The sequence below is a fragment of the Nerophis lumbriciformis genome, linkage group LG13 (genome assembly GCF_033978685.3).
Source record: "Nerophis lumbriciformis linkage group LG13, RoL_Nlum_v2.1, whole genome shotgun sequence".
NCBI lineage: Eukaryota > Metazoa > Chordata > Actinopteri > Syngnathiformes > Syngnathidae > Nerophis > Nerophis lumbriciformis.
In genome coordinates this window covers 41443203-41458039 of record NC_084560.2, presented here as the reverse complement: position 1 = coordinate 41458039, position 14837 = coordinate 41443203, and the positions used below count along the sequence as shown (strand labels likewise).

Sequence of the window (14837 nt, the reverse complement as noted above, 5' to 3'; positions counted from 1 at the left end):
ACTCACACTGCTCATACTTAAAGGGGAACATTATCACCAGACCTATGTAAGCGTCAATATATACTTTGATGTTGCAGAAAAAAGACCATATATTTTTTTAACCGATTTCCGAACTCTAAATGGGTGAATTTTGGCGAATTAAACGCCTTTCTAATATTCGCTCTCGGAGCGATGACGCGTCACATCGGGAAGCAATCCGCCATTTTCTCAAACACCGAGTCAAATCAGCTCTGTTATTTTCCGTTTTTTTTGACTGTTTTCCGTACCTTGGAGACATCATGCCTCGTCGGTGTGTTGTCGGAGGGTGTAACAACACCAACAGGGACGGATTCAAGTTGCACCAGTGGCCCAAAGATGCCAAAGTGGCAAGAAATTGGACGTTTGTTCCGCACACTTTACCGACGAAAGCTATGCTACGACAGAGATGGCAAGAATGTGTGGATATCCTGCGACACTCAAAGCAGATGCATTTCCAACGATAAAGTCAAAGAAATCTGCCGCCAGACCCCCATTGAATCTGCCGGAGTGTGTGAGCAATTCAGGGACAAAGGACCTCGGTAGCACGGCAAGCAATGGCGGCAGCTTGTTCCCGCAGACGAGCGAGCTAAACCCCCTGGATGTCTTGGCTCACACCGTCCCGAAGATGATCAAAAGAAGAATATCGACCCTAGCTTCCCTGGCCTGCTGACATCAACTCCAAAACTGGACAGATCAGCTTTCAGGAAAAGAGAGCGGATGAGGGTATGTCTACAGAATATATTAATTGATGAAAATTGGGCTGTCTGCACTCTCAAAGTGCATGTTGTTGCCAAATGTATTTCATATGCTGTAAACCTAGTTCATAGTTGTTAGTTTCCTTTAATGCCAAACAAACACATACCAATCGTTGGTTAGAAGGCGATCGCCGAATTCGTCCTCGCTTTCTCCCGTGTCGCTGGCTGTCGTGTCGTTTGTCGGTTTCGCTTGCATACGGTTCAAACCGATATGGCTCAATAGCTTCAGTTTCTTCTTCGCTACCTGCCTCCACACTACAACCATCCGTTTCAATACATGCGTAATCTGTTGAATCGCTTAAGCCGCTGAAATCCGAGTCTGAATCCGAGCTAATGTCGCTATAGCTTGCTGTTCTTTCCGCCATGTTTGTTTGTGTCGGCTTCACTATGTGACGTCACAGGAAAATGGACGGGTGTTTATAACGATGGTTAAAATCAGGCACTTTGAAGCTTTTTTTAGGGATATTGCGTGATGGGTAAAATTTTGAAAAAAACGTCGAAAAATAAAATAAGCCACTGGGAACTGATTTTTAATGGTTTTAACCATTCTGAAATTGTGATAATGTTCCCCTTTAACATTTTTTTTTTTACATTTTAGAAGATACTGGTAAACTAGAAGAATCTTGTATAGGAACATTTGTTGGCAAAAAAATAAAAAATAAAATAAATGAGATGCAGATGGAAATCAGCCTTTGCCTACAATCTGTCACATTTATATTTGATATGTTCATTAATGTGCTTTGAATCATGTCACAAACTTATAACAAATGGCAACTTCCTATGAAGAGTTTTGTTGTACATCTATAAACAAGCTTATTGGTGTGTCTAGTGGGACAGGCGAAAGCTACCGCATTTTTCGGAGTATAAGTTAGGGATGTCCCGATCCGATATTTGGATCGGATCGGCCGCCGATATTTGCCAAAAATTGCGTATCGGCAAGGCATGGGAAAATGCCGATCCAGATCCAGTTTAAAAAAAAACTCCGCTCCGTGTTTTCCAACGCACCGATTTAAATAATACATTCCACTTTTCTGCTGCTCCGTAATTTCCGTTCCGCATTTTCCAGCACACCTTCAACACATCCACAGGTCTGTGGATTCTCACGCAGTTGCTTTTAGCTGCTGGCATTACACGACAGGCTCTTCTCACTCTTTCCTGTGTCTCCCTCTCACAGACAGCAAGCGCACCTTCTTACACACGTCACATACTGTCACGACATACGTCACATACTGTCACGTCATACGTCACATACTGTCACGTCATACGTCACATACTGTCACGTCATACGTCACATACTGTCACGACATACGTCACATACTGTCACGACATACGTCACATACTGTCACGTCATACGTCACATACTGTCACGTCATACGTCACATACGTATACATCCTCTTCGAGCAGAGAGGTAGCAGCCTGGCTAACATTAGCTGTGATGCTAGCGCAGCCGTGTGACCAACGTTCTCTCTAAGGTGCACGCTTGTGCAATTGCGCACTGCTCAAACGTCCTCTGCGCATAGCAAATCTATGCCACGCACAAAATCAAATAAAAAAATAAGCGCACAACAATTTTCGACACACGGACACGACAGAGAAAACAGTTTTCGTCATCATTGTTCAAATATTGTAACGTCTGTCGAGACGCTTATCTCCGTTCGGTGCCACACGTCCACACCATCAAAATGCCGAGGCAAACATTTCCAGATCAACACCGTATGAAAAAAATAGTGATTTTTTTAGTTGTGATTTCCTTCTCTGCATGAAAGTTTAAAAGTAGCATATATTAATGCAGTATGAAGAAGAATGTTTTAATGTAGACATGCAAGCCTTGAAAGAAAATGTTGAAAATCAAGACTACATTTCCTGCAAATGTGTGCATTTCTACCCTATTTTTTTACTTTATATTTATTCTCATATCAAACTCTTTTGGCTGTCTTTTTGACACTTACATCCGGCGCCCCCCTCCACACCCTGGATTATAAATAATGTAAATAATTCAATGTGATTATCTTGTGTGATGACTGTATTATGATGATAGTATATATCTGATAGTATATATCTCTATCATGAATCAATTTAAGTGGACCCCGACTTAAACAAGTTGAAAAACTTATTGGGGTGTTACCATTTAGTGGTCAATTGTACGGAATATGTACTTCACTGTGCAACCTACTAATAAAAGTCTCAATCAATCAATCAAAACACATAGAATCATCATACTGCTGTGATTATATGCATCAAGTGTTCATTCAAGGCTAAGGCAAAATATCGAGATATATATTGTGTATCGTAATATGGCCTTAAAATATCGCAATATTAAAAAAAGGCCATATCGCCCAGCCCTAGTTCAATGATGCCATTTCTGTTTGTCATGTATAATTTTGTCTATTTTGTGTTTATCCTTGAATAAACAGGTCAGTTTCTTGTTACCAACCATTGTGTATTATTCAAACTCCCCTAATTCGGCTGGCTAGTTGTTATCAAGAGTACTAAAACCCTTTTCAACATGATTCTGACAACTAAGTAGGCTAAATAACTTTAAACTTTAATACATGCTCGGATAGGCCAGTATCGGTCAGTATCGGTATTGGTCAGTATCGGTATCGGATCGGAAGTGCAAAAACAATATCGGTATCGGATCGGAAGTGCAAAAACCTGGATCGGGACATCCCTAGTATAAGTCGCTCCAGAGTATAAGTTGCACCTGCCAAAAATGCATAATAAAGAAGGAAAAAAACATATATAAGTCGCACTGGAGTATAAGTCGCATTTTTTGGGGAAATGTATTTGATAAAAGCCAACATCAAGAATAGACATTTGAAAGGCAATTTAAAATAAACAAAGAATAGTGAACAACAGGCTGAATAAGTGTACGTTATATGAGGCATAAATAAGCAACTGGTATGTTAACGTAACATATTATGGTAAGGGTCATTCAAATAACTATAACATATAGAACAGGGGTCGGGAACCTTTTTGGCTGAGAGAGCCATGGAAGCCAAATATTTTAAAATGTATTTCCGTGAGAGCCGTACAATATTTTTTAACAATGAATACAACTAAATGCGTGCATTTTTAAGTAAGAACAACATTTTTAGAGTATAATGAGTCTCTTATTCTTTTTAATAACATTGTTATTCTGAAGGGCAGCACGGTGGTAGAGGGGTTAGTGCGTCTGCCTCACAATACGAAGGTCCTGTGCAGTCCTGGGTTCAATCCCGCGCTCGGGACCTTTCTGTGTGGAGTTTGCATGTTCTCCCCGTGACTGCGTGGGTTCCCTCCGGGTACTCAGTCTTCCTCCCACCTCCAAAGACATGCACCTGGGGATAAGTTGATTGGCAACACCAAATTGGCCCTAGTGTGTGGATGTTGTCTGTCTATCTGTGTTGGCCCTGCGATGAGATGGCGACTTGTCCAGGGTGTACCCCGCCTTCCGCCCGATTGTAGCTGAGATAGGCTCCAGCGCCCCCCGCGATCCCGAAGGGATTAAGCGGTAGAAAATGGATGGATGGATGGCTGTTATTCTGAAGCTAACCAATAATAAATTAAATACTTCTTACCATTAATGCAACTTCTGGTGCTGCATGGTTTTGCTGATGGCTTTGTAGTCTGGTTGATACGTGGTTATTTTTAACACTGCGATTACCAGCGGAATTTTCATTACTTATCGTGTTAAGCAGTGTCAGCTGAGATTGATCTGAGAGCCAGATGCAGTCATCAAAAGAGCCACATCTGGCTCTAGAGCCATAGGTTCCCTACCCCTGTGCTATACGTTTACCAAACAATCTGTCACTCCTAATCGCTAAATCCCATGAAATCTTATACGTCTAGTCCAGGGGTCGGCAACCTTTGCCACTCAAAGAGCCATTTTGACCAGTTTCACAAATTAAAGAATACAATGGGAGCCACAAAAATCTTTTGAAATTTAAAATGAAATAACACTGCATACAAAGTTTTGGGGTGGGGGCGGGGTTTGGTGGTAGCAGGGGTGTATAATGTAGTCCGGAAGAGTTAGGGCTGCATGGGATTCTGGGTATTTGTTCTGTTGTGTTTATGTTGTGTTAAGGTGCAGATGTTCTCCCGAAATGTGTTTGTCATTCTTGTTTGGTTTTGGTTCAAAGTGTGGCGCATTATTAGTAAGAGTCTTAAAGTTGTTTTATATGGCTCACTGGAGCTTTTTCAAAAATGTATGAAAATGGAAAAAGATGAGAGGAAAAATTTTTATTTTTTGTTTTAATATGGTTTCTGTAGGAGGACAAACATGACACAAACCTCCCTAATTGTTATAAAGCACACTGTTTATATTAAACATGCTTCACTGATTCCAGTATTTGGCGAGCACCGTTTTGTCCTACTAATTTTGGCGGTCCTTGAACTCACCGTAGTTTGTTTACATGTATAACTTTCTCCGACTTTCTAGGACGTGTTTTATGCCACTTCTTTTTCTGTCTCATTTTGTCCAAGCTTTAAACATTGTGCATGAATGCGCAAAGGTGAGTTTTGTTGATGTTATTGACTTGTGTGGAGTGCTAATCAGACATATTTGGTCACTGCATGACTGCAAGCTAATCGATGCTAACATGCTATTTAGGCTAGCTATATGTACATATTGCATCATTATGCCTCATTTGTAGCTATATTTGAGCTCATTTAGTTTCTTTTAAGTCATCTTAATTCAATTTATATCTCATGACACACTATCTGTATGTAATATGGCTTTTAATTTTTTGCGGCTCCAGAAAGATTTGTTTTTGTATTTTTGGTCCAATATGGCTCTTTCAACATTTTGGGTTGCCGACCCCTGAACTAGTCTCTTACGTGAATGAGATAAATAATATTATTTGATATTTTACGCTAATGTGTTAATCATTTCACACATAAGTCGCTCTTGAACAACGTTCCCTCTAAGGTGTGCAATTGCGCACTGCTCACGCGTCCTATGCGCACAGCAAATCTACGCCGCGCAAAAAATCAAATCCCACTCTAAAGAAAATAAACAAATCATTTGTTTTGTATGATTTTGCAATGCAACGGTGAGTAACAGGTGACGAAAGGCAGCCACAATGTTTGTCAACACTTAAATGATTGTAACGTCTGTGGAGACACTTAAAGGAGGACAGGAATTCCATCGGTCCCTTTAGTTAGCGAAATTGTTTGTCGGCCATAACCACACCAAAACAATGCAAAACTGGTCGTTGTCTACCGCAGTGTTTTTCAACCACTGTGCCGCGGCACACTAGTGTGCCGTGAAACACAGTCTGGTGTGCCGTGGGAGATTATCTAATTTTACCTATTTGGGTTAAAAATATTTTTTGCAAACCAGTACCGTATTTTTCGGACTATAAGTCGCAGTTTTTTTCATAGTTTGGCCGGGGGTGCGACTTATACTCAGGAGCGACTTATGTGTGAAATGATTATAATATTATTGATCTCATTCACGTAAGAGACTAGACGTATAAGATTTCATGGGATTTAGCGATTAGGAGTGACAGATTGTTTGGTAAACGTATAGCATGTTCTATATGTTATAGTTATTTGAATGACTCTTACCATAATATGTTACGTTAACATACCAGTTGGTTATTTATGCCTCATATAACGTACACTTATTCAGCCTGTTGTTCACTATTCTTTATTTATTTGAAATTGCTTTTCAAATGTCTATTCTTGCTGTTGGCTTTTATCGAATACATTTCCCCCAAAAATGCGACTTATACTCCAGTGCGACTTATATATGTTTTTTTTCCTTCTTTATTATGCTTTTTCGACCGGTGCAACTTATACTCCGGAGCGATTTATACTCCGAAAAATACGGTAATTATAGTCCGCAAATTATGTGTTGTTGTTGAGTGTCTGTGTTGCCTAGAGCTCGGCGGAGTAACCGTGTAATACTCTTTCATATGGTGGCAGCCGGTAGCTAATTGCTTTGTAGATGTCGGAAACAGCGGGAGGCAGTGTGCAGGTAAAGAGGTATCTAATGCTTAAACCAAAAATAAACAAAAGGTGAGTGCCTCTAAGAAAAGGCATTGAAGCTTAGGGAAGGCTATGCAGAACGAAACTAAAACTGAACTGGCTACAAAGTAAACAAAAACAGAATGCTGGACGACAGCAAAGACTTACTGTGTGTGGAGCAGATGGCGTCCACAAAGTACATCCATGCATGACATGACAATCAACACCAAAATAGGAGCGCAAGACAAGAACTAAATCACCACACACAGGAAAACACAGAAAAACTCAAAATAAGTCACGGCGGGATGTGACAGGTCGTGACAGTAGACCTACTTTGAGACAAGTGCTATAGTGATGCATGGTTGGTTATGGTTATGGTTTGAATTCATATCCGATAATTGCGACAACAACGTTTTACTGTCAACTGAGTTTCGTTTTTTAACGATTTCTGCCGGTGGTGTGCCTCCGGATTTTTTCAACGCAAAAAATGTGCCTTGGCTTAAAAAAGGTTGAAAAACACTAGTCTACCGTACAAACCAAGCCAAAAGCAACTCTTTGTCATCTGTTATATCAACATCTCTCTCACCTGCACCAACACATACACTATGGCAATTAGCCGCTGGTGCGTTTATGGCCACACAAAAAGTTGGACAACTCCAACACTACATGTAAAGTGTAAATTTCAGGTGGTTTTACTATGACTCCTCAATCAGTGTGCTTATTCTACTGTCATTTGTTAAGAATGTTATTTTTTGGATATTAATCATGAAATGATGTTACAGGACTACATCATTGCTAATAAAAATATTTATGTTACGGACAGAAAGTTAATAAACATTTCATCTCATGCAACATGTGAATGTTTTAAAGGGGAACATTATCACCAGACCTATGTAAGCGTCAATATATACCTTGATGTTGCAGAAAAAAGACCATATATTTTTTTAACCGATTTCCGAACTCTAAATGGGTGAATTTTGGCGAATTAAACGCCTTTCTATTATTCGCTCTCGGAGCGATGACGTCACAACGTGACATCACATCGGGAAGCAATCCGCCATTTTCTCACTTTCGTCGGTGTGTTGTCGGAGGGTGTAACAACACGAACAGGGACGGATTCAAGTTGCACCAGTGGCCCAAAGATGCGAAAGTGGCAAGAAATTGGACGAAATTTGTTCAAAATACGAGGGTGTGGGGAAAGCCGACGAAATAGTCAGTCGTTTGTTCCGCACACTTTACCGACGAAAGCTATGCTACGACAGAGACGGCAAGAATGTGTGGATATCCTGCGACACTCAAAGCAGATGCTGACATCAACTCCAAAACTGGACAGATCAGCTTTCAGGAAAAGAGAGCGGATGAGGGTATGTCTACAGAATATATTAATTGATGAGAACTTTATTCATTACTCGCGGTTTTACGTAAATGATTATATATAAACTGTGTTTACCAATAATTTAGCTTAAAAACATTTATTTTTTTCAATCATTCGAGTACATTCGGGTAGTCTTGTGTAATGCAGTATTTTGTGTCTATTTAACCTGAGTGCTGAAATCGTGGAAAAATATATGTTCTTAGCGTGCCTGAAATGGGCTGTCTGCACCCTCAAAGTGCATGTTGTTGCCAAATGTATTTCATATGCTGTAAACCTAGTTCATAGTTGTTAGTTTCCTTTAATGCCAAACAAACACATACCAATCGTTGGTTAGAAGGCGATCGCCGAATTGGTCCTCGCTTTCTCCCGTGTCGCTGGCTGTCGTGTCGTTTTCCTCGGTTTCGCTTGCATACGGTTCAAACCGATATGGCTCAATAGCTTCAGTTTCTTCTTCGCTACCTGCCTCCACACTACAACCATCCGTTTCAATACATGCGTAATCTGTTGAATCGCTTAAGCCGCTGAAATCCGAGTCTGAATCCGAGCTAATGTCGCTATAGCTTGCTGTTCTTTCCGCCATGTTTGTTTGTGTTGGCTTCACTATGTGATGTCACAGGAAAATGGACGGGTGTTTATAACGATGGTTAAAATCAGGCACTTTGAAGCTTTTTTTAGGGATATTGCGTGATAAGTAAAATTTTGAAAAAAACTTCGAAAAATAAAATAAGCCACTGGGAACTGATTTTTAATGGTTTTAACCCTTCTGAAATTGTGATAATGTTCCCCTTTAAGGGGAACTAAATGTGATCTCTGAAAGGGGTACACAATCTTTCCAAAGCAGGACCTCCACCCATGCATAAAATACTATAGTGCAAAGCTGATTAAAAAAAAAAACAATATCTAAGTGGGCCAAATCACATATATTAGAAAACAATCTCTTGAAATTGACTAGTCACTTGATTATAATTATAAGACATTTAAATTGTTATGTCAGGTTTGAGACAAATGTGCTGCTGGTATGACCACAGTGTGCACGTCTCTATTCCACTCAATGCTCAGTGTTTGTGTGTTTGCTCACACACATCAACAATTAGAGGGAACATTGCTTATTGCTTATAGTCCGAAAAATACGGTGCTTTGAAAAGTTTTCCGTATTGACTTTTAACTAGTGAAAGTAAAAGTCTCCTACGTTCACAGCACATATGTCAACAATGCATTGTCATGATTATAGCTGATGAAGTGAATACAACCCCTAAATCAGTGGTCGGCAACCCGCGGCTCTAGAGCCGCATGCGGCTCTTTAGCGCCGCCCTAGTGGCTCTCTGGAGCTTTTTAAAAAATGTATGAAAAATGGAAAAAGATGAGGGGAAAATTTGTTATTTTTTAATATGGTTTGTGTAGGAGGACAAACATGACACAAGCCTCCCTAATTGTTACAAAGCACACTGTTTATATTCAACATGCTTCACTGATTCCAGTATTTGGCGAGCGCCGTTTTGTCCTACTAACTTTGGCGGTCTTTGAACTCACCGTAGTTTGTTTACATGTATAACTTTCTCCGACTTTCTAGGACGTGTTTTATGCCACTTCTTTTTCTGTCTCATTTTGTCCACAAAACCTTTAAGGTTGTGCATGAAAGGCAGGGCTGGCCCGTGGCATAGGCCGTATAGGCAAATGCTAAGGGCGCCGTCCATCAGGGGGCGCCATGCCAGTGCCACAAATGTTGGAGAAAAAAAAAAAGAAAAAAAAAGTTGTTACTATTATTTCTAAATAAAAAAAATAATCTCACGTTAATTAAAATGCAAAGTAAAGCCTATTTAATAGAAATATTATTTGTTACAACATTACGCCCCCCCCGCCCCCCGCCCCCTCCCTTCCCGTATCATGACTCTTTTTGGACGTCACCACATCAAAAAATCAACACAAGATGTCAAAACGGCCAAAACTGTCAGGTGCCCAGGGAAGAAAAAAGAGAAAAGAAGAGGAGAAACGAGAAAAGACAGAGGTAGCAGGTAGGTAACGTTAGCCTACATGAAATTATTTGTCTGTTACAGAATGTGATAGTAACCTGGCTTTTTAGCATTAAGCTAATGTTACATGATTCGGCAATTGCTAATCAATAAATAGCTAGTTCTGTTTTAACGTCGGGTTAATATTGTGGAGGGGGCTAAATTGTTATGGAAAATAATAATGTAACGTTAGGTAATTACAGTACTCCCACCTTACATTCCTCAGGGACATTTGTATTAGATCTTTTAAGCAGGTGTTTTTTGTTTACATTATTGCCTTCTGGTTAGCTAATGTTTGCCCTGCAGGTAATAGTCACTTTTCCACCCCTTTATATATTAGGTATAGTTGTAAGTAAAAAAAAAAGGTCAAAGACAAAGCTATTCGGGTTCTTGTGAGTATATACACTTCACTGCCGATGTGGGGGGGCGCCACCTAAAATCTTGCCTAGGGCGCCAGATTGATTAGGGCCGGGCCTGATGAAAGGTGAGTTTTGTTGATGTTATTGACTTGTGTGGAGTGCTAATCAGACATATTTGGTCACTGCATGACTGCAAGCTAATCGATGCTAACATGCTATTTAGGCTAGCTATATGTACATATTGCATCATTATGCCTCATTTGTAGCTATATTCGAGCTCATTTAGTTTCCTTTAAGTCCTCTTGATTCAATTTATATCTCATGACACACTATCTGTATGTAATATGGCTTTTAATTTTTTGCGGCTCCAGACAGATTTGTTTTTGGATTTTTGGTCCAATATGGCTCTTTCAACATTTTGGGTTGCCGAACCCCTGCCCTAAATCAAGCATGTCAAAAAAAAAGAGAGCAAAAACTCACCATGAAGTGCGGCTGGGTCAGTATCCGTCGGAGTTCTTTCGCTTCGTGGTTCTCCGGGTAGCAGGAGATCTCCTCCAGCACCTGAGGACACACGAGGAACGTTTAAGAGGTCGCCGTTTACGCCAGCCTCTCCTCTGCGGACGGCTGCGACCCGACAACCTCGCCGACCCTCACAAAAATGCCCACCGCGCTCACTGCCAAGTTTGGACACCACTCGACAAGTCAAGGAATTTTGCTTCCCCCCCCCCGCCCCCCTTGTCCTCCTGGCCAGCTCCAGTTATGTGGCGCCTGACTGCTGAATGTGGCGTTGCAGAGGTGAGGGCGGCCAGCGGGGGGGGCGTGGCTATCCAATACAACTTATGGTGTCACCCGACGCAGCCTCAATGAGGTGCGACATGGCGGAATGCAGTGTGATGAGAGCTCTTACATAGTCCAGAAGTGTCAAAGCCTCACTTTCTTCCCGGTGGGAGGGCGGAGTCTTGAAGTGGAGGAAGACACACAAGAGACGGGGGGTTACACAGGATGGTGTTCTTCTTCCATCACATGGATTATTAGTGAGGTTTAGTCCAGAGAGATTAGTGGTATGAAGCAACAACACCCAGATCATGAAGAATTAGTGCAGGCGTCACCTTGTCGCTGATCAAAGAGTGCACAGGGCAGGAAGGCGATTGGCTCAAAGCATCTTCAGCGAGAGAAAAGCTTGGAAACTGTGAACCCCGAACTGCTTTTTAAAAAAAAAAAAAGATCCTTCATAACACACGACAACGTCTATTGTGGAACTTCCAACAAGTCCATTCGGAATTTGACCACATTTGTCAGGGAAATGTATCTCTGAAGTCCCACTGAGAGTTCCAGACCTCAGTTCAGTGAGCTTACATTTTCTTAGATTAAAGAATATTCATACCTGCCAACTACTCCGGTTTTCCCGTAATTAGTACGGTTTTCATCAACCTATTCCGGGTTACGGTTGCAGTGATAAAAAGTACGTTTTTTCATTAATTAAAAATATATATTTAAAAAAAAGTTTTATTCACGAAAACGCGTAACAACAATGACAATCGACACTGCTTCCCGTAACTTCCTATCGAGCCATTCCGAATGCCATGCGCGAGGCTATTTATAGCACCGCTGCCAAGCACGAGGCACCAGTTGTATGGCGTCACATTAGTGCCAAAAATCCGAGCGCATAAAAACTGTTATCGCGCGCTGATTCTCCACTTCGTGCGCGCGCGCGACACCATTTTGCGCGGGCTGGTGCCTTTTAACGCGCGCGCGGGGTGCCTTTCTGCGCGCTCTCTGTGTACTCCTGGCATCTCTCCTCGCGCTGTCATGTTTCTTTTTGGCACTTTGGGGGCGGGTATGCTTAGACGGCCCCTTCTTTCTGATTGGTCAGGCGAAAAATACTGAAAAATGCTCAGAGCCAATCAGAAGTATAGCAGGGCGGGTCATCGTCAATATGTATCAAGATTTACGGAGGAAGAAGTGGATAAAAAAATATTGCGCGCTGATGAAGGTTATTTCATACCACATAAACACAATACAGGGTAATACAAAATGTGACCCAAATAAATAATAAGACAACAAACACAGAACTGGTCCACCAGCAATAACATTATTTTATATTTTCACTTCTTGAACATTTGTTTTCTAATTTATGGAATTTATTTTGATTCAGCCATAAAATTAATGAAATAATCTTTGAATTTTGTTTTTAAAATGTTAAAAATAGCTTTTAATAATGTATTCTGAAACAGTTTAAAATAATCAGAGAACTGACTAACACTGACCCTACACAACTATGTTGCACAATTAAGTCTTTTTTTTTTTTTTTAAAGCGAAAGAGGTAATTTCAACAGCATCCTATGTCATATCTACATGTAATAAGATTTGTAACAAGGCAAACCGTTTGCAAATTGGTCGAAAATCGAGCAAGTTATGGTAATTTAATTAGTACATGTACCATTGACATCAATGTAATGATTGAGGCTAGATGTCCGAGGTAAGATGGCTACAACGTTGCTACGCTGGAGAATGATTGGTCATATGAAAAATGCTCACAGCCAATCAGAAAGAAGGGGCCGTCTAAGCATACCCGCCCCCAAAGTGCCAAAAAGAAACATGACAGCGCGAGGAGAGATGCCAGGAGTACACAGAGAGCGCGCAGAAAGACGTCGCGCGCGCACAGAAAGCCACCGCGCGCAAGCAGAAAGGCACCACGCGCGCGCAAAATGGTGTCGCGCGCGTGCACGAAGTGGAGAATCAGCGCGCGATAACAGTTTTTATGCGCTCGGATTTTTGGCACTAATGTGACGCCATACAGTTGCCATTGTTTCCAAACGAGCGAACGATCATGGAATCAGCCGGAGAAAAATCGCAAACGAGTCTTAAACCGAAAAGAAAACTGCAGTCATTCCGTGAAGAATATTCAAAAGCCTATCCGGGAATAATTATCCGTTCCAAAAAGGGTGAAAACTACGCGAATTGCACCTTGTGCAGACAAGATTTTTCGATCGGACACGGAGGAATTAGCGATGTAAAAGACCACGTTGGGACAAAAAAACACAAGTCTAATGCCGTTGCTAGCGATACAAGTGGAAAACTTTCAACGTTTTTCGTCGCCCAAACAGTGATGGTTTTAGCAACATTTTAACCTGTCTGAATGCTAATAATCATTTTGCGTCGGGGGGCTTCGCCTGAACCCGCCACCAGGACTTTGTCCTGGACCTGCGGCCCCTGGACCCTGGCTACTAGGTTTTTCTGATTTCAAAAGTTGGCAGGTATGAATATTGCATTTGTGTGTGTGTAAAACAAAAAAAAGAAGATAAAAGGTACAATTTGGATATTTTTACTTGCTAAGATTTAATCAATATGAAGCCAGTTAAATAAACTAAATCAAGTATTAAGTAAATAATTATAATGTGAAGTCATGTATTTGTATGCATTTTGATAAGTAATTTATATTTAAACTATATTAACTAGCAAATAGACAATTGAAATATGAATGAATACAAATCTGAAACAAGTAAATACATTGGAAAAAAAAGGCACATTTTGGAAAAAAAATTTTTTACAATTAAAATTTCAATTTGAAACTGATTAAATAAACTAAATCAAATAAAACGTATATAATTAAAATGGGAAAAAAATATATTCAATTGTCCATTATTTATACATTTTGATTAACAATCATTTATAACCTATATGAACAAGCAAATATACTATTAAAATAAGAATAAATCAAAACCTAAAACAATTAAATTGTCTGTTATTAGAAAAAAAAGGTACATTTTGTACATGTAAACTTTTAATCATTATGAAGCCGATTAGATAACTAAATATCGACGACATTTTTATTTCTATTTACTGTTTTAATTGGTTTTACCCTTTAAAATAGTTTTTAATCATATTTATTTTTATATTGGTTTTATATTTATTTATTTATTGTTTTTATTCAGTCATTGGTGAAGCTAAGGATAATATTTGAATATTGTTTTGAATATTGTTGTGCAGCACTTTGGAAACATTTTTGTTGTTTAAATGTGCTATATAAATAAAGTGGATTGGATTGGAAATAAAATATGAAGTAAATAATTTAAATGTGAAATAATGTATTTTTATGCATTTTGATAAGTAATTTATATTTAAACTATATTAACAAGCAAATAGACATTTAAAATATGAATTAATTAAAATCTGAAACATGTAAACAAATAGGAAAAAAAAGGCACATTTTGGACATTTTTTTTAACAATTAAAATTTAAATCAATATGAAATTGATTAAATTAACTAAATAAAATAAGACGTATACAATTCAAATGGGAAAAATGTATTAAACAGTCCATTATTTATACATTTTGATTAACAATGATTTATAACCTATATAAACA

At 39.6% G+C, this 14837-nt stretch overlaps 1 protein-coding gene across 10 annotated transcripts in view; it reads right to left on the bottom strand.

Annotated features, from left to right (window-relative positions):
• caska (calcium/calmodulin-dependent serine protein kinase a) overlaps positions 1 to 14837 on the bottom strand; it is a 343590-nt gene that overhangs the window by 44463 nt on the left and 284290 nt on the right. For 8 of the 10 annotated variants that reach the window (XM_061970783.2, XM_061970781.2, XM_061970778.2 and 5 more), the window contains one exon: positions 10950 to 11030. In XM_061970783.2, the coding sequence (XP_061826767.1) occupies positions 10950 to 11030 (81 nt within the window). Of the gene's footprint in view, positions 1 to 10949; positions 11031 to 11376; positions 11428 to 14837 lie in introns of all 10 variants that reach the window. The other 2 variants (XM_061970776.2, XM_061970777.2) reach the window with 1 other exon arrangement.